Here is a 21,341-nt window from a genome sequence, read left to right as displayed (position 1 = left end):
CTCAGAACCTCTCATCCATTACCTGCAAATGGCGGAAACCCACATGTACAAAATGAAGTGTCTAAAACAAAAAGCACTTCAGCCTTGTCAAGCCTTGGCCTCAGATTGCTTCTTTCATCTTATGAAAGATTTCTGTTCAGCATCCAACCATAGTGAAAAACTAACCACACAATGAGATGCTGAATGAACTACTAAGACCATAACTTTCCTTCATGATTTACTTATAAACTGAATCAACCATAGAAATGCACCATAGAAACACTTGGAGTAAACCTTCATTTTATACATACAGTGTGAGACAACGTTCCGAGTGAGAGACAAGAATAGCATTTCTGTTGGCTCTTTTGGCACTCACCTACCTATATATTGTTCATTAGATGTAAATGTCTCCAGGAACCATGGCTAACCTTAACATGTTAGGACTGCTAACCATGGCTAACCTTAACATGTTAAGATTGCAAAATCAGACAACTATCCAAGGATTGGGAGGAGAACCTGATAGCTGTCATGCAGAGTCCGACAAATAACCAAAGAGAGGCATGAGAACCTGCAGGGTTCTGGGCCTTGTTCAGGGGGAGGGCATAACAGCATAGCTCTAGAGAAAAAAACGCAATACTATCACTATAACCACAGGCAATGAGCTAAGATCTGTTAGATTGAAGAACCCGGCCTGGTACAGTGAGAGACCATGACAGCACAAAGCCAGTGAGCAGCAGACTGATCCCCAGGCAGCAGCTGTTTATGGGGAGGATCTGGCTCAGATCTGGCCTGTAACTGATGGCTGGATGGCAGGAAATGGGGTGGGGCTCGAGGGGATTCAGGGCCTGTGTGAAAGAGGCCATGAGGTCAAACGAGACTTCTGGCTAGGCCTAGCTCCCGATTGGTTAACCTTACCTACTTATGTGGCTAACCTCACTGATATAAATGTAAATTTCTTACTTACTTAGTCATTTGTTTGTTTGCTTGAGTATATACTCTGCAGTCAATTGGAATATGTATTTCAAATGTTAATGTTTTTTTTTTTTTTTCAGAACCACCTCCTGTGCACGTTAGTTACCCTAGGAAGCTCTGAAAGCGTCTAGCGAGGGATGTGGTTTGAGCGGGCTGATGGCGGATCACCGCATGGGGCTGTTCCCCAGCTGTAAGAACCTACAGTACACGTATGAGCTTCCACCTCTCACCCACACAGTCTGCCACTGCACTGCTCCCACGCTCAATTTCATACACATCCGCAACAGCCCAGTGGATTCCGAGTGCTTAGAGTCAGCTATGTCATGTTTAGATTGCCAAGCCCGGGTTAAGTGGCTTTCAATTACCACGCTCCTGTTATGGCAAGACAAACATACCATAAGCAGTCACTGGTGTGAGAGTTGAACATTTGTACATATGAATACTTGTGATTTGGTTCACATGGTCTAATATTTAGCGGTGCGGTCCTTGCGGCCATTACCCATGCTAGTGCCCCAGTGTGAATGCACACATTCCTCCTCATGTACAGAAGTAGGCACATGGGGATGAACACCATGACAGTGTGTGACATAGTCACTTTGACAGGACTGCACAGAACTGTGTCTCTGTCACCTGTCTCCAGTCCCTTCACTCTCTTCTCTCTCTCTCTCTGTCTCTCTTTACCTCTTCTCTCTCTTTTTGACCCCTCCTTCACCCCCTCCGACCCCCCACTTCTTGTGAAGCTTAACCACAAGGGCCAATGGCGTCAGACCAAACCAAACCCGCAAAACATTGACTGCCGTTGTCATGGCGACCGCTTTCAATTAATCGCACTTACGTTCCATAGTGGAGGCAGCAGAAAAAAGGTGTGAAACGCTACACTCATATAGTGAGTTGACGCTGTCAACAAATTACTGTGCGCTGTTGCAGTTACACAGGTGCACACAGACACGCGGCATTCGCATCAAACACCTGACCTGGCCTGAGTTCTTCCAGTATACGCTTCCTGTTATGCACAAGCATGCAAATGTTCACTAAGCCCTGAATGCATAGTGTCTACCTGACCATGTAAAGCAACACCACCATCCACACACACACACACACACACACGGCATGAATAAAATATGGGGTCTGCTCTTCATGAATATACTCATCATGTTATCACACCTCAGCTAGTATGAAAGACATCGCATGATACAAGAGGATCATGAGGTCAACTCCCATAGGACATCGAAACCGTTAAACTACATGCACTCACGGGACTCTAGATCACTAAATAGAACTATACAATCAATATTCTACATTATTCCACGGAACATATCAAAGAAACGTGAATGCATATTGAGTCACTCATGAAACCCAAATTCCTTTTTTGTTTATGATTAGAGAATACTGATTGAAATACAAAATCCTACAAAATTCTTGTATATTCTAGTTTTCATACTAAGGTTCTGACTTTTTCGCGTTATTTTGGAATTTTCTTCACATAGCCGTATGTTCTGCACGGACTTCACATGATAATAAAAAATAGCGGTCCGTCACTCATCATTCAGTACGAGCTGTGTGAGGCCGAGACTGAGGCCAAGGCTGGACACTGACCTGCACTGCCGGTGCTGGGGGGGCGCTGCAGACCCCCGCCTGACAGCACGTTCCTGTGGAGGGACGCCTGGGGGGGGGACAGCATCCCGCTGTCGCTCAGGGAGGCGGCGGCCGCCGCCAAGGCCTGGGAGCCCAAGGACATCGCGCCCGGGTTGTAGGACATGGCATTGGGGTTCGACACTGGCACGGTCACATGCATGGAGAAGTTCTGCTGGGCCTGTGCGTTGGGCTGTTGGTAAAGGGATGGGGGTGGGGTGTGGGGTGGGGGTCACAGAGAAAAAAAAGTGTGGGGATAAGAAACTGAGATGACAGACCTGGCGTGGGGGGGTGACATGGGCACTACAAGATGGGCAAGCTATTCACAAAGGGCCAGGGTATTCTAACATGATGCCACGTGGTTCCATGTGGGCATGCTTTTTAGGGCATCTGTTTCACTCATTGCTTAAACCAAATAGTCCAGGTGGGACCAGAACAAATGAGGAAGTGTTCACCTTATTCAGTCTCCTTCATCTGAACAATGTGTGCGGCTGCAGGGCCCCATAATAACACTGCGTGTACATCTAACAGCCATACCCGGAGTGAAAGATGACCCCTGGGCTTTGGTACTTTAATCCAACAATGGGGTAAAACCGGAGATGGATTGCATGGTGGAAAATGTAATCTCAGGGGAGAAACCTGTGTTTCACCTTGGGCTGCCCAAAAAAAAAAAAAAAAACTTCTGTCTGGTGAGGAATAGCTGCGGATCACAATTACACTGTTGGGGGCAGTTTGGGCTAGTGGTGGGAACACATATTTCTGCTATACAAAAGCTCTCACTGAACACAAAACATCACAAAACCAAGAAATATATGCACATAGGTACATTACAGAGACATGCAAAATCGGTGCAATATCTTACCAGCTTACCAGTGTGGCCTTGAAGTAGTCAGCATTGCACTGAGTGGTAAGCTATAATTACGGTACTGACGTGTAATTTGGTTGCTTTGGAGATGTTACAACTCACTGCTCTCGCAGCAGGTGCGTGTGACAGAGGAACTATGGAGATGTGGGCTTGAGAACCCGACTGAATGGTGTCATATTGACTGTCAATGGCTGCTGTACAATGCTGACTATCCAAAGCTTGAGGGTTGAGAGTGAGAGTGAGAGTGGTGCTAGTGTGAGCTCACTCCATTCAGAGCACAATACAGTGAGGCAGTTAGTGAGTTTATTAGTGTGTTAATGCACAAAAGAAGGCTGTCTCATAACCATTTCACAGAGAGAGAGAGAGAGAGAGAGAGAGAGAGAAAGACAGAGTGAGTAAATGAGTGAGAGAGAGAGAGAGAGAGAGGGAAAGAGAGAGAGGGCGGGAGAGAGAGAGAGGGAGAGAAAATAATCACTTCGGCACTCTGGTCAGTGCAGAATGTTATGGTTGGCCACCCGCAATAAGATCACTATTGTCTCAGGTAAAAGCTCTGTGTCGGCATATAATAACAGCAAAAAAAAAGTGTAAGAGGTCGGGAATAACGATTTGCCTGCCAGCATATTTTTGCGATGGGGTTGGTAAGACACAGGCAACGGGTCTACTGCTCTCACTGCAAGCTGTTATCAGACTGCTGGGGCACTACAGGAAATGCCTGGGCAGAGCTGGCCCTGTTGTTCCTTCAGGAGTGTGGGGGGGAAGTGGGAGTGAGATGGCTGGGGATAGTTGGGTGGGGGGGCGGGGGTGTGGAGGGGGCTCAACTCAGAACCATGGATCACATGACACTGGTGTACCAATCCACCAGAGAGATGTCATTCCCACACCATTCAAAGTGGAAAAGGGCAAAATAGAGAAAAGGGGGATATATCTGCATGTAGATATTCATAAGTAATCTTTTTTTAAGCTTTTATTCAAATCGGAATTGTTTTTTTTTTCCAAAACTGTGGTAAATATAGCAACCAACCAGAAAAGAGCTTTGCTAAAGGTCATACCTACTCTAACAATGTGATCTTATTAGGGTGTGCGGAATTAAAGGCTGCAATAATTAATAATAAAAAAAACATACATTTCAAACGAATGTTAAAAAAAGTTATGCTTCAAGAGACCGTGTTTGTAGTTGTTGACAGAAGTTGCACGGTGGGGGAGTAGAAAAACAAAAATAAAGTGTAAAAAAAACAAAAAAGGGGGGAGGTGTCTTCTCTGCCACAAAGCCAAGCAAGAACATTGCATTTACTTACGATTTTATGATTTCTCATCATATTATCAAACTCCTCATTAATTTTTTTATATTTCTCTTCAGTGTGAGGGGTGAGGACATATGAGGCATCGGGGTCCGGGCTATCACAGCCTCTGTGTTCTTTCTTGTTTAGCGCCTGTAGTGGACATCAACATAAAAACAGCAATCAACACAAAATGGCAGGAAGAGGAAGGAGTACTTACACCACAGCGCTTGTACATTAAATCACTCTCTTCGCTTAGTTTGCCGTAACGGTCGTCCGCAAGGGGACTGTGCCCAAAACCATCATCAGGGTCTGGGCTGCCACAGTCAATATGTCCTTTGTTTCTTAGTTTCTGAAATAAAATTGGAGAATTCACATGTACATCCAACGAGGAGAAAAGCTACTTTCAGTTCTTACAGCCACAACTTGCAATGGTCTCCAGTTCCCTGGAAATATTTCATGAGGTGAGGAGAGAAACACTTAAAAGACAGTCATTTTCTGGCACATAATACAATTTAAACATGTATAGAAGGCTGTGTGTGTGTGTGTGTCCATCTCTGAATGTGTCTTTAAAAAGGATTGCATTAAAAGAGGTTTTATTTAGGCGAATTTAGTCAATTAAGATAAGGGCTTCTGCGTAAGCAGCCAATGCAGAACAAATAGTTTGGAGGAGGAAAAGGATTGAAACATCACCCCCATCCTCTCCCTCTGAGACAGAATAAAAGAAAAAAAGGTGAAAATCCTTTTCTCACGCTCTCTCTCTATTTCTCCCTCTCCAATGTTCTGTTTCTCTCTCTCTCTCTCTCTCTTCAACCCATGTCTGAGTTTCTCTATTCATATTTCATTATCTTTCAGTTATCATAACCCACCCAGCTGGAAGAGTCCCCTGCATAAGAGGATCCCAGCGTGCGGGAGTTTAGAGTGTGCCACTGTTTAATTCAGCACGCTTGCCACTCACAGTGTCCTATCATTGTAAAGTAGTGTACGGAAGAGAGGATTATCACATCTGGTCAAAAACATGCTTATTTCCAGCGTGAAATGGTTTGATTATTGTAAGAGCAAAGAGCAAGGGACCACACAGCCTGGTTGTTGGTGATATCTATAAGGGTACTTTAAGCTCTTTTTGCCTCCCTTTAATGTGGAAAGTGGGGTTTTAAAAACTCTGTATTGGCGTCCAAAGCAGTGTTGTGCTTTACAGTAACAGGAAATGCACTTTACTGAGGGTTTGAATGATTAGGTGGGACACGCAGACAATTCTGGTGTGTCATACCTTGTGGCTGCTTTTGAAGAATTGTAACATGAATTTGATGTCTTTTTCTGGTTTCTGACAGATGAAGGCTGTCTAGGGACTGGCTTAGAGCAGTCTGTCGACAGCAGGGTCACAGAATCTTTCTTGATATCTGGGTCACGATTGAAATGATTGGGGCGAAGACTGTAGACTGTAGACACTAACAAGGCCCTTGAAATGACCGTGTCTCTCAACGTGTCTTTGTGTGTGTTTGAGCTGTGTGTTCACTTGGGTGTGTTTGTGTGTGTGTGTGTGTGTGTGTGTGTGTGTGTGTGTGTGTGTGTGTGTGTGTGTCTGTGTGTGTGTGTGTGTGTGTGTCTGTATGAGTGTGTGTGTCTGTGTGTGTGTGTGTGTGTCTGTGTGTGTGTCTGTGTGTGCGTGTGTGTGCGCGCGCGTGTGTGTGTGTGTGTCTGTATGAGTGTGTGTGTGTCTGTGTGTGTGAGTGTGTGTGTGTGTGTGTCTGTAGGGAGGAGGGGGAACAGGGTGTCTGAGTGCAGCATCTGCTGAGGTCGAGCAGGTCTGTGACAGTAGAATGGGGCCTGGCCTTATCTTCATCGTCTTTATCTAACAGTGTGTCTTACACAGCCCACCCATCTGTCTCCAAGCACAGACATACCGCCAAACACACACATGCACACAAACACACACAGACACACACACACACAAACATATACAGAGAACATACACCCAGAGAACATACAGAAATACACAAAGCTCAAATGAATATTCTCATACAAGCATGCACTTCAACACACACACACACACACACACATTAAAAACATGCGACTCAAACCACAACTGCATACTGCAGCTGAAATATCATATCATTTCAAGTCACTGTTCCACAACCTCAACCTCACAAAAAAGTGAGGCACCAGATGGCAGTGTGTGTGTGTGTGTGTGTGTGTGTGTGTGTGTGTGTGTGTGTGTCTGTGTGTGTCTGTGTGTGTGTCTGTGTGTGTGTCTGTGTCTGTGTGGTGTGCGTGTGCATGTGGTGTGTGTGTTGTCTGTTGCCTTTTCAGATACACAACTATGCTGGTGTGGTGGAGTAGGCGGGGTTTTTTATTATTATTCTGAGAAACGCCTTCCCGGGTCATTTCCTGTTTACCAAAGGGCTCTCTGTACTTATGCGCCCAAAAAATGCTGTGTTTACCAGGGAAACTATGCACTTCCCCCCACCCCCCCGGCCCACAGATGTGATGGCGACCTGCACATTAGTGTCCCAACCTGCTCGTTATGTGGCCGGTGCAGCCTGACCAGTGTGGTGGGGAGGGACAGGGTGAGCCCTTTCCACCGCCACCGCCGCCGCCACTGTAACCCGACTCGCCCTGCCCTCCAGATCAGCACTGATCCAGGGAGGGGCCCGGCATGTAACACACACAACTGCCAAAGACACAAGGGGCACGGCAGAGCCAGCCCGCCAGTACAACCAGACCAGACCAGACCAGACTAGACAAGACAAAACCAGATCAGACAACCCAATTGGCACAGCTTGGTGGAGAATGGAACATACAATGGAACATACAATGAGCTTACACTTTGAAGAACTCATTTGTTGGCCAATTGTGAATCTCATTTCTTACCATCAAAAAGACCCAGTACGTATCACAGATCAATTTCAGAGAACAGGAGTAGTGAGGCTTTGTAGGCACCTAAAGATTACAATGACCCCTCGTAGCAAACATGCGCATGTGGAGACACACACACACACACACACACACACACACACACACACACACACACACACACAATTACACTCTGCCGTCCCTCGCTCCCCTGAAAGAGTTAACAGTGACAGACTCCAGAGCTCTGGAGCGCTTTAAAGATGGCGGGGCCTTGGACAGCACGCCTGTAATTCCTTCTTAAATGACTTGGCATGTAGCAGGCGTCCCACAGACGCTGCCCACAGCTCCCAGTAAATGGACCACTAGATCAGCACATGGCCAAACAGGTGTCCCTCTCTCAGGCACCTGTCAAGAGCCCAGGGCCTAGCTGGGCCAATCAGACGCCGCTCACCACACTCGCAACCATACATGGGGCTGCAGCACGCAAACCTGAAGGTCAGCAGCCATGACCCCCTTATGGGGTGTTTTTTTCTTTCTTCTTTTGCTCATACAGCCACAGTAAACATGTGTTGCTAAGCTACTCGTTGAGTGATGGGAATGGCGCCTAATGACCACTGTGTCACGGGCCTCAGAAGAAAAAAAAGGCGTGATTCAGAATAATAAAAGACTGAACTAATGGCCATGGAGTTGTCAGAGAAGTGGCTGCAACTGTGATTTGCGTGGGCTGTTTTGTGTGTTCGGTAACCCCGGGGTGACACAGAAAGTGCACAAATGGCCTCTGACGTGCACCGCAGATATCCTGAATACCAATAAATAAATAAATAAATAAGTGTGTTGAGTGCTGACGCCACTGAATGGGCATAACTGTGTTATGAATGGAGGGAAAAGACACAGTGGGCCAAGATAAAAGGCGGTTGGAGAGGCCAGTGACGAGCTAGATTGCATAATCTATTGAAAAAGGGCTTGGACAGTCTGAGACAGGACAGTGGAGAGGAGCCATCAGCCCTTTCATCCAGGAGAGCATCATTGGGGTTGTTAACAATACCAAAAACCCCCAGAAAACTTGGCCCTTCAGAGGGCAATGGGAGACTGACGTCAGGCATGTGTGTGTATGAGCCAAGAGGGTTTGAGCATCTCTCTTCTGCTGAAACAGAGAGGGGTTTCTACAGAAGGCCCACCAATAGCCACCAATAGCTGAATACATTATAGCAAAATACTTTCTCTACTATTCTCTCTCTCTCACACACACACACACACGCACACACACACACACACACAAACACACACATACATACACAATCAAACAAACACAAACATACTGATCGATCGATGCATGATATAAACACAAACACAGTAAGAAATGCTCACACACCAGCATAAATGCTGTCACTGAAGACATAAATAATTCATCGGAAAACCTCCTGAAACTTTAACATTGTGGTTCATCAGAAATGTTTTCTGAGGTGGTGGGGGGGGGGTCAAGCTTTCAATAATTCACAGTCTTCTTTTGGGGCTCAATGACTGTAGTAATGTTGGCAAATATCTTAAGTTTTGTTGTTAAAAATAACACGCAGGGCTTGCATAAGCCATCTCTATCACCTGTTCCTTCTCCTGTTCCTGCACTTTCAGCCCAAGCAATTTAGTACAAGGTTTGGAAAGCCACTCACATGTGTGTGTGTGTGTGTGTGTGTGTGTGTGTGTGTGTGTGTGTGTGTGTGTGTGTGTGTGTGTGTGTGTGTGAGAGAGAGAGAGAGGGAGTGTGTGTGTGCGTGTGTGTGTGTGTGTGTGTGAGAGAGAGTGTGTGTGAGAGAAAGAGAGAGAGAGTGTGTGTTTGTGTGTGTGTGTGTGTGTGTGTGTGTGTGTGTGTGTGTGTGTGTGTGAAAGAGAGAGACAGAGAGAGAGAGAGAGAGAGTGTGTGTGAGTGTGTGTGTGTGTGTGTGTGAGAGAGAGAGTGTGTATATATGTGTGTGTGTGTGTGTGTGTCCGTGTGTGTATGAATGTATGTGTGTGCCCAGGGCTTTTTGAATTTGACTTATTAATGTACTGTATGTAAGGCCTGCATGGGGGTTGGGCTGAAAAGCAGAGCGTAATTGTGGGTCTAAAAGCCCACCATCTAAAATAAAGGGGAAATGGACCACGAGGACAAGAGTGGGGAGATGTCAACCAGTGAAAGTGCCTCACTATGTGAGTGAGAATCTCAGAGAGAGATTTTCAGCATGTGTGCACGTGTATGTATGTGTGTGTGTGTGTGTGTGAGTGTGAGAGAGAGAGAGAGAGAGAGAGAGAGAGAGAGAGAGAGAGAGAGAGAGAGAGAGAGAGAGAGAGAGAGAGAGAGAGAGGGAGAACCTGGATGTCAGTCACACTTCTGATCACAGAGGAAGGTGGCACAGCACAGTGAAAAAACAGTATGGAAGTGACTGGGAGTGAAACAGAAAGCAGATGGTAAGTCTTTTCAGATAGACAGAGACCAGGCAGTGTTGGACGAGTGTGAGTGTGAGTGTGTGTGTGTGTGTGTGTGTGTGTGTGTGTGTGTGTGTGTGTGTGTGTGTGTGTGTGTGTGTGTGTGTGTGTGTGTTTGTGTGTGTGTTTGTGTGTGCGTGTGTGTGTGCGTGTGTGTATGTGTGTATGTGAGAGAGAGAGCGAGAGAGAGAGACTGAGAGAGAGAGACATCAACATAAGATGTGAAAAAGATAGATGCAATGGACAACCATCTGTAAAGCGAGCCTGACATACCAACTGAGTCAGTTCTAAAGCACATTACAGGCAGCCTACCACAGTCGTGAGGACACAAACAGGCTACTGTTAAACCCATTAAAGCAAGCTCTTTCATGTTGTTTTCCAGTTTCCATCAGCATCTGATCCACAGATTGTCACCACGGCCCACCCTCACCTCATTTAAACTGCCCTTCACCTCCCTTCTCCCCTTGGAGGCTGTGAACGATCCGCAGCAGCCGCTGCCACGCGGGCAAGGTGGCATGCAAATCCTCATGACACGACCATTGTGGCCCAAGCGTTCCATCTAACAGGCTTTTATCAAAGGGGCCCTTTGAGCGCGAGCGGACGAGCAGCCTCAGAAGGATCGGCGGCGGGAGGAAGCCTTTTTTTATCTGGCGAGGAGGGAATATTTCTGCCCTTATGTAAGAACCGAGGAACGCGTGGTCCCCGCTTCCCTGCGTGGCGTCTTTACCACTGGCTTTTCCATCTTCCTTTTTCTCCCCGATTCACTTCATGTCCATCCCTTTCTCTCTCTCTCTTTCTCTCTTTCTCCACCCCTCCCCCTCTTTCTCTCTCTCTCAGTATGCTTATATATATATATATATATATATATCGTTGTAGCTCCCAGTGTGGGAGAAAGAAGAAAGGGATCTGTTAGCTGTTTCCATAAGGCCCTCGGGCTCAGTGTGTGTGCAAGTTTTGTTTTTTCCTTTGGGCCACCATCGGACACTTGTAGCTGGGACTGTAACATCTCCTCATTACCCCCCGCCCTCCCCCACCCCCCACCCCACTGACACTTCTAAGTCCGGGGAGGTCTGTGCTGGAGTGAGCAAGCAGCCAGGAGCTTGTGTAATCCCAGGGCCGTTATGTGCTGCTGATACTACAGATGGGAGGATATGACTGTTCGCATGTCCTTCCTTCCCCTGGCCCCCATTGTCTGGGCCGGCTGCACCAGTTGGATATGGGGCTGTGGGGAGGGCGGGTTGGTTGGGAGGGGGGGGAAGGGTCTTGTTTTCTGTCCCGGGGTCTGGGTGGATGTTTGGTAATTATGATCTTTGTGCAGCTGCATGGAAAACAATATACAGTGAAATCCTGTCCCCCGGAGAGGCAGACCACAATGGGCTAAGAGGCGCTGATGATGAAAAGCTAACTATCACATACACACTGCCGTGGTGTTCAGAGATCCACGCAGTCTCACTGTCTCCCTGGGACAAGCAAACCCAGGAGGGACTGACATCATCCGCAGCGAGTGTTTCCTTTTAACAATAACTAGAGGCAAAGAAATCAGCTCTTCGATCAAAATAATAATTTATGTATTATTTACAAAATGAATGAACAAGATCGTAAATTCAGAAAGTAAAAAAAAAACAATGCTATTATAGGTTATTGTTTGAATGGCATACTCTCTCTCTCTCTCTCTCTCTCTCTCTCTCTCTCTCTCTCTCTCTCTCTCTCTCTCTCTCTCTCTCTGTCTTTCCTTCTCTCTTTCCTTCTCTCCTCGCCCCAACCTTCTCAACCTGCAGAGTCGATCATTAGCTGTCAGAGCCTTGGAAACCATAGTGCGCCCCCCCCCCCTTCTCCTTCTCCTTCTCCTGCTCCTCCATCTCCTCTTCTCTCTTCCCCTACCCACCCCCTACCCATTCCAGCTCACTTCTAAAATATTCATAAGGACAATTAGGAGTTCCGATAAGGCAGGCAGGCAGGGAAAGCGGAGAGGGCAGGACGTGCCAGCAGCATGGCTATTCTGCAACACTCTATACCCCCACCACAGCCCCGGCCTCATCAATCTGTGGCACGCACCCTCTCCCTGCTGCACTCCGCCTGGGCACAAGAGACGGGCACCATGCCAAGACCACCCCCACCCCCACCCTCACCCTCACCCCCTCCACTAACAACACCACTGCTGTAATACACCCACCTCATAGCTTCACTCGAATCAAACCCCTCTCTGCACTACTCTCTTTCTCTCTATCTCTCTCTCTCTCTTTTTCTCTGTCTCTCTCTCACACAAAACATACTCTCTCTCTCACACATTCTCTCTCTCTCACACACACTCTCTCTCTATCTCTCTCTCTCTCACACACACACACACACACACACACACACACACACACAAATACTCTCGCTCTCTGTCCGTCTTGTCGTAGCTCCACTCACCCCAGGCCTCAGTGCCCATACTGTGCGAGGGACACAAGGCAAAGGATAGAAGGGCAACCTAATTCTTATGCGAACACATCTGACAGGCAGAACTCTACACCCACCTCTCTTTCTCTTTCTCTTTCTCTCTCTCTCTTTCTCCCTCATGTAAGAGTGGCAGGGGTCAGCAGAGAACAAGAGGCAGAGCGAGCACCTTGGGCGCTCAGGCGTAGCTGCAGAGCCTCCGAGACGCCCTCTGCATGCACACCGCGATCTGCTAACCACCAGACCCCAGCGGTGTATTACATCTCCGAGCTGTCATTAATGTTTCAGGCCAAATTAGGCCACCAAATGGCTGACATACTTTCAGTATCACAGTATCACATTTACTGCGTAAGTTGAATTAAAGTGGGGGCTGGGGGATGGGAGCGGGGAGTGTGCCTTCTAATGAACAGTAATCCATCCACCTTCTCTGTATGAAGGCATGGACTCCCGAGGGAAGTGTAATGCAGGTAAACACATTTGTGTGTAATGGGTTACTGTTAAAAGCCATCGCGCACAGACTGCTGTGGGTTAGATGGTGGAAAACACTCTGCTGCTTCTGCCTTGCAAGACGAGAGCTGAACACACACTGAAAACTCTTTTCCAAAGTCATATCTCTTTGTTCATAGGCGCTTTTCCTGTGTGTGTGTGTGTGTGTGTGTGTGTGTGTGTGTGTGTACTAGAGAGTGAGTGCATGTGTGCATGGGTAGGTGTGTGAGTGTGTGAGAGAGTCAGAGAAAGCGATTGCATGCACGAGTGTATGTGTTTATGTCTGTATATTGTATTAAATCTTGCTTCAGATAACAACACATTTGTACCGGACTATTATTTACATGTAATCTTTAAACCTCGGAACATTTGCTATGCCAGATTTCCCTTTGAAGTCCGTGGCGTAGTGGGAAGCCAAGTCTTAATAGCGTGTCAAAGCATATATACAGCCAAATTACAAACAACTGTCAACAGAATAAAAATTTTCTTTGGAAGACACACTTATGCTTTTAGATTAATCTAATTCATTCCCTGTGTTCAACATAAATATTCTCAAAAAGCACTTTAATCAAAAACACAGCATAACTTTCATGGAGCAGGTCATTGTCGGCCGCACCGTCAAACAAAAGATCAATCTGAACACTCAAATCGAGTCGAAACCGAGTGGCATAAACTTTCTTGTCGACGCAATGTTGAAATCATTATTGGGCTCTCGGCCTTACATCATCTGATAGCAATTTGCAGTCCGAATCCGAACTTCGGTGCCAGAAGAATGAGGCATAAGGGGGCTGGTGGTGGGAGACAACGTAGTGCAGCGGTAGAGGGCTTCATCACCCGTGTTATCAAATTACATTCAATTGCGTCGTCCCCGAGTTCGAGATGCTTTTCCCTTTCTCCCGTCGGAAAGGGTGTAATCAATAGGCAGAGAGGAAGTCGCCATGAGCTCTGTCTAGGCCGCCTGGGGACCAGTTCTGATGGTAATGTGGAGAATGGAGGGAGGAAAATGAGATGACAACAGAGAGATACATAAAGAGAAAGAGAGAGAGAGAGATGGGAGGTTTGTTATGGGGTCATTCATTCATGGATCCATATAGTGTGAGGTGGAAGTTAATTTCCATGATAAATGCATGGCTTTGAACGAGTGGCGAGTTTCAACAGTCGCTTGGTTCCAGAGCTACTTTCCACTTTTTTGTTTTCGAAACGTATCATTAGCAACAGGATTTCTTTCCAGCTCAGTCTTGAACTATGACCAAGCAAATACTTTGCTCAGCTAGAACTGAGTATTGATTAAACCTTACATAATCACCACTTACATAATTCCTGAAGTTGCCCTGAGTGGACTGAGAGAACATGCAATCCTTTCGGTCGAGGATTAAAGAAAAATCCATAAGTGGCATGTAAAAACAAATATGTATCTATAACTGAAGAAAAAAAAACTAATGCTAGATGGTCCAGGTTAACCAGACACACAGAATAGTATCAGAGTCAAAAGTGTGAATTTGATTGTCAGCATTGAGAGACACAAAGCCACAGCCTCTGAAGGTAGGAGAGTGGACCACTCCCCTGGGTCACAGACACCCAACAGGAAAGGCTGGCATCCACTATCTGTACAGCAAGTCCACAGCCTAGTGAGGCAGACACAGCCTAGCTGCAGAGATCATCCATATACACTACGGTGGCGCTTGGGCTGTCAACACTTATAATCAACAACACCCTTTCACACACTCATTACACTGCTTCAATTAAACCCCTCCCTACTTGCCCAACAAACTCAAATTAACTGTAAGGCTCCCAACACAATTATAGCTGTTGGGTTGAGGATGTCGGAGGAAAAAGAACACCATCCCTGGCTGAACCCCCTCTGAAGACGAAGAGACAGGGTTTAAGACAGATGGGTACACACACTGTGGTAGGTCTGAAAAGCACTCAGAACACAAGCTCCAGCGAGTTGGCAAAGCAAATCTCTTTAACAGAATCAAGTTGGGTTTCAGCCAAGTACTGAAGCATTAAGACCTGTGCACAGTGCAGTCCTTATAACTGTCCTTCTCTCACTCTTGACCATGTTTAGTGTCTATTCTATACAAAAAGAAACAGGGCAGGGATGGAATATAATTCAGTGTCGTCAGGACATGACTTACACTTTGCATTGGCAAGACAGGAGAGATGAGGGTCAGAAATAGACAAAACTACAACTCTGGCCTATAAACACACAAGTCCTTTCCACGAGACAACTTAATAATGCGCTATCACGAGATACAAAGAAATAATTAGATACCCAAGCCTTCCAGAAAAATGAAATATTTATCATGGGAATCCAAGGCCAAGAACGATAGACCAATTAGTTGTTCGGCTTAACAAACACAGCACTCATGGAGCATCCCTCTTGTTCCCGTTCGAAACGAACACGAGGGTTATTTGCACAGCTGACATTGCCATGTACAAGCACTTGAGATTAGAGCATGGCTCATTAGCGTCATTGGAGACTAATGTTTACCAAGGACCTGCATGGCAGGGAGTCTTTTATTGTTTTTGCCTCCTTTTATTTCACCCTCTTGAAGATGACTTGGTTGTTTAGATGGGGTATATATCTATCTAACAGACCTAAAACAGGAGGGTGAAAAGAAAGGAAAAAGAAAGAAAAAGAAACTGTGACGTCAATGAGGGGGAAAAAAACAAGAATGTCTTGGCAGTAACTAGGTAACAAGCACCCTGTTCAAGAGAGCAGGGACATTCTGAAAGAACAGCTGAACAGCAACATGAATTACACACACATACAGAGAGACCAAGACACAGACACAGACACACACACACACACACACACACACACACACACACACACCCACATGCAGACATCAGAAAGATACTGTGGGTAGGGTTGAAAGCCGCTTTTTTGTTCCTCACACACAGAAACACACAGACAATTTAGCGGTGAGAATGAAGGGGGTTCCAATTCTTTATTGTCCACCAGTTTGAGATGGAAACAGCATCCGGAAAGAAACCCAAGGTTCAATCATTAAGTTCCTGTTGTGCATGGAAGAATAGTTAAGATCCTTTCATCGCACCCAGCTCCTTGTGGCTTCATAAATACAGAAATGGGTTTCCACAGCAACCCTCTCTCAGTACATAAGAGAGCCAAGGGATGATTTGTACCTGGCTTGACAAAGGGCACGCACCAAGAACATATGAACAGAGAGTTCTGGTAATGGGGGCTCAGCTGTTGTGGTTGAAACAAAGACCAAAAAGACAGAGAGGGAGAGAGAGAAGAGAGAAGAGAGAGAAAGAGAGAGAGAGAAGAGAAGACAAATCAAACCAGGAGGAGCCCCACGACAGTGTTCAGTCTGCCGAGAGGACCCAGAGGAAAAAGAGTCCTTGTCCTCTAAAGAAGGGCACTTTGAAAGAGCAGCAGCAGCAGGAGGTTCCCTGCTACACCATTAGTGCTGTAGCCCTCAGCGTGGCCCATTAGGCCCAGTGCTTTTCCTCTCCTCACGTGCGCCTCACCTGAGAACTAGAACCCATGCCAGCCAGCGCTACGGTGCCTTCTTACTCCAGAGTAGCAGCTTTACTGGATCAGGTACGCTGTCTGCTTATGTGACTAGGGTTGGATGAAGCCCTCGCGTAAAGAAATAGTGGATGTTTTGATCACTAGCTCCTTTTTGTCTCTAAGGCCAGCAAAAGAACCAAAGAAAGTCAAAATAAAAAGTGAAGACAGAGGATAATTGCACTTTTTTAAGTGTGAAATTATCCTGTTAGACAAAGTCATTTTAACCTATATATTTTTAAAGTTATTACAGTTGTTTTTTTAATAACTGCTGTCCAAAGGGGTATTTTCACTTCTAAATGTGTTAACACTATTTGCCATTGTTTTTATGGCATGGTGCGACTCAGCTAACCTGAAAAATAAGTGTAAATTCAGTTTCCTTACAAGAGTTTTTGATCTTTTCCCCTCAGTACTTTGAATGGTGTTTATCTTGGCTCACAAATTGTAGCTGGTAGCCTTTACAGTGGCTGTAGACCCAACTGAGGCGAGACAGGTCAACACTACTATTATTATTATTATTGTGCCCTACAGAGATAACAGCGCTATTTCTGGTCCTAATGTATGCATTTGTGATTGCTTGCTTATTTTTAGCCAAAGTGCTTGGGGTTACAAGGTACTTTCTTGTGAATAGCTAGATCCGAGCAGTGCTGTAAATACCGTGTGGTGTTTGCTCACTGTAGTAGTGTCTGACCAAGTCGGTTAACACTGCAGTTGCAGGATACACCACAACAAAGCACAGGAACCATGTTCCTCCGGCCAGCTTACACCTGACAGCACATTTGGCTTTTTTAAATAAGACATTACTGTTTTTAACGACGCCATTTTGTGCCTGATAATGGTCAAGCTTTCACTGGCTGTTAAAGCTAATGAAGACGAATGGAGGCCATAACTCCCAAGCTGGCTTGGAATGAGCGCACGGGTCCATGACTGTCCATTCTTGGTTTCAGCGCCCAGAGGTTTAACGGGGCCAAAAGTAGACGGCATTCCCAGACATTGACCAAATGGGCCTATATCGTTTTGATGCATTGCTCCAAAAGTGTCACATCTATTCTTATCATTTTCAATTACACACGAGACAATGTTCTGGCATACCAAAAGCTGTTCCGAAAGGGCCAGAGGAACACTGTGTCACCAAGGAATGGAAGGATTCCTCACACACACTCTATTTGCCGACCAGGTTGGGCCTGCAGACAATTAAATACAGTTAATCAGTATAGCAGTCAGGGTTATCACACTAAATGTGTTCGCTTGAGCGCATGAGACATTACAAGGGGTATTATCTCTTGAACTATGATGAGGCTAATCATAACATAAGAACAGAGTGCACAAAAGACAGACCAAAAAGGGGGCCAAATGGATGCCATTTCTGACTAAATTAGCCTGGTCTATAAAGTGCACAGCTTGTTCTATTCGTCAGATGATGCGTCAGCTTCTAGATGATTAAAACTCAAACTAGCGGATTGCTCCTCATATTGGAATTGCTCGGAAAATAAACTCCAAACTCAGTGTCAATAGGGCTGACATTTGATTAGCTTAAGAGTTGTTTTAATATCCCCAGCAGTGCTAGCAGAGCTCTGGCAGGAGAGGTAGATGATGAAAATGGTGAAAAGTACACAGAGCACACGAGGCATTAAAGAGGCTCCACGGGGAGCTGGGGGGAACCCAGATATAAGGATTATTGAAATGAAGCGAAACCAAGATAGCAGATGAAACGGGCACGGATACGGCCATCATCTGGTCCAGATCTGGTATGGAGACATATGGGGAATCAGACCAGATCCAGCATCTGCCTTGTCAAAAAACAACTATGTGATCACTGCATCTCTATGGAACAAGACAGCTGTTAATGTGAGAAACTTGGTTTATGACAGAACGAATGAATAAATACACTTACAGTGTATATATATATATATATATATATATATATATATATGAGGATCAATTAAAGAGGTGTGTTATTAGATATTAAACTGCCAGTCATTCCGGGAGAGTAAAATCATCCTTGTTTGTGTGAAAAACAAGAAACGTGACTTTTGCAAGGGAGAAAAAAACATTCAGGCCAAGTTTGGGGCAGCGACCCTCAAAAGGGGATGGGCAGTGCAGCTAACCATGCGAACCCTTCAGCTGTCTCAAATGTCAAACACAGCTTTACTGGACCTCAAAGGGAATCTGGCCACGGGCCAAGCCTAAGTCAAGTCGCTAAGTTAAGCACTTGCCAATTATAATGTTATCTTTTTTTTTTCGTTTTGTGCACATCAAACACAAATTAGGCCCCTGACCTCTCCAAGATTAATCTTTCAAACTTAGTTAATCGGCCAGGATTGGACGAACCAGTGACATCGCTGGAGCATGAGGTGAATGGAGTGAATTGTATGCGTGGGTTCTATGCATTTCCATGAGTGGGTTATTAAACCATGCACTTTCGCACACCTTCTCTACATTTTGAAACCGAACGTACCCATTAGGGATGTACCTCAATACGCATACTTTATTCAGGAAACATCGATTAATGCAATTTAAACTGATATTTCTTCTACTCAAAAATCCATGTTCAAATGAATTCATATCATCGTCGATGGCCACAAGATAAAAAAAAGTCCATTCTGTTTGCAACATTTGACTTTGATATCACTAACTTACCGTTTCATTTACTACAAATTATTAAAAAGATGTATTCTGTTCAAGTTCAAGTGACAATCATGCCCATAACTAGATATGAGGACCTCTGTAATTTGTTTTAGACATAAAAATACAATTTAAAAACTAAATACAACTAGATAAAAAATGAGAACTTCTCAACTGAGACGAGTGCATGCTTAATTCAGTTTAGACTTGTTATTCAGTGTCTGCTGTGTGTGAGGGTTGTGAGAGGGCACACATCATCAGCTGGTGGTTTGTGTGTGAACTGGCAGCATACAGTTCCGTAAGACAAGGCAATGATCACTATGCCATTATCTGTAAGAAACGTTCAAAACAGTAACCTGGTACACGGCTGGAGTAAAGGCAAATGTATAAACCATGTTAAATATGAATAGGCTACTCTAGCCATGATGAAGGGAAAGCTATTTCTCTTCATTATTAATCGCTATTTGATGATTTGAAATTAATAAAACAGGTTATTCAGTTCAATCCAGTTCAGATGGTGTACAGTAAAATACAAACACAAATGTGTTTCTCGTAAATAGCAAGATGTCTCTTTCTATGTATGTTGTGAAAGTGTAGTTTTCATAAATCCAATTTTCTGATCATCAATCAATTTGATGCTTTGAAAGCACAACAATTGTAACGCCACTGAATATTAGGTTAGAAAATACAACATTTGCCCAAATTGGACTTCCGGTATACCACTCCCGGTATTCCATCCGAATAGAGATACAGAGACAAACTATTTTGTTGGTTCAACAGATTCAGATAATGAATAGTAGCTGTGTAGCTCTACACCAAAAGTAACATGACTTCCTGTAGCCTAGTCATATGTGCTGCATGTGTTGCACGTCAGCTACATTTTGTGGCATAACTAACGTTAATTCTCTCCATCGCACTTTTTTCAAACTGAAATCTATCCATCACTTTTCCTTCACATAAAAAGAAAAACTCCTCTAACAAGTGCTGTGCAGCAGTGGATGTGTTGGTGAGTTATCTGTTCTCCACTCACGGGACTGTCCCCATTATCTTGGCATGTCCCAATCAGTCACACACTAACACTCACACTCCAATCTGTCCCTGAGTCGCTGCAGACGAGCACAAGAAGAGAAGAGAAGGAATCTACACTCTGTGAAATGAGCTCACGTCCTGATCTTCAAATCAACATTGTCACATGCGAAAAACATTATTGTAAGTTTGAATAGAGAGCTTTTATAAAATTGTTGTGGTTTGCTTTGCCTGATTGTGGACACACACACACACATTATGACAAAAAACTACAGGTAGACTGCTGGTAGAAGGGCTATGAATTGAATATATTACATTCAATATAATTGACAAAACACAGATACAGTTGTACACATTACATACCAGCAAAACCATCTGTGTATTACAATAACAGTTGCTCAAAATAGTTTTTTGTGAATTATTTGTGAATTATTTCCTGATATTTATGAGGTGTATTTATCTGTTTATTGTCACACTGCTCTGCAGAAAGTATTTCTTGGCAGGGGAAAAATGGAATACCCTCCCGCCATGAAAAAAAAACCACAGAATTATATGACCGTGCTCATGGGGGAAAAATGGTCATGATTTCAATTTCACTTGTCAAAGTCAATTCAAAGAGTGCGTCGTTAAAATGAAAAAGCACGACTTAAGTGATTCCATCATCATCATCAATTTAGCCTAATCAAATCTGTGCTCTATCCTCTCCAGGGGTGGGATGGAGGGCTCTGGACGTGGGCCCTCCTCTCCTCACAGCTTCCTCCGGCACCGGCACTGTTCTCCTTCTCCTCCTCTCCCGGCTTCGCCGTGAGGAGGATAATTGATCAATCACACTAATTGAACAGTCTGGCCAGCTCGCTCGCAGTAGCAGATGTGCCAATTTGCATTCATTAAGTCGGAGCGGGGGTCTTAATCACTGTTTCAGCTTTGATTGACAGCGCAAACATTCCTATGCCATTTTTCGTCTACTTCTACTTCTTTCGCACGCACGACGGAGGCGTTTTTCATGAGTTTCAGGAATAAGAGACATGGCCATTTTGTTGTGGATTGTAGGGTGTAGCACGGAGTGAGCCTATTTAAAGCATGGCTGCCCTGGGCTCTGTGATACGAGGCCAATGATCTCAGAGGCAGCCATGGCAGAGGAGAGAAGCTGGTGCCCATGAGCTGAGGTCTTACTAAGGCAATTAGGCTGTGG

The 21,341-nt window shown here is 45.1% G+C and overlaps 1 protein-coding gene across 8 annotated transcripts in view; it reads right to left on the bottom strand.

Moving 5' to 3' along the window:
- Positions 1-21,341, bottom strand: part of mef2aa (myocyte enhancer factor 2aa) — a 92,099-nt gene that overhangs the window by 20,668 nt on the left and 50,090 nt on the right. For 3 of the 8 annotated variants that reach the window (XM_031564421.2, XM_031564420.2, XM_031564422.2), the window contains exons 5-7: positions 4,946-5,077; positions 4,744-4,878; positions 2,548-2,776 (exon numbers count right to left, since the gene is read on the bottom strand). In XM_031564421.2, the coding sequence (XP_031420281.1) occupies positions 2,548-2,776; positions 4,744-4,878; positions 4,946-5,077 (496 nt within the window). The remainder of the gene's footprint in view (positions 1-2,547; positions 2,777-4,743; positions 4,879-4,945; positions 5,078-21,341) is intronic. The other 5 variants (XM_031564425.2, XM_031564428.2, XM_031564424.2 and 2 more) reach the window with 3 other exon arrangements.

Source organism: Clupea harengus, chromosome 3, assembly GCF_900700415.2.
Source record: "Clupea harengus chromosome 3, Ch_v2.0.2, whole genome shotgun sequence".
Classification (NCBI taxonomy): domain Eukaryota; kingdom Metazoa; phylum Chordata; class Actinopteri; order Clupeiformes; family Clupeidae; genus Clupea; species Clupea harengus.
This window is presented reverse-complemented; position numbering and strand designations above follow the sequence as displayed.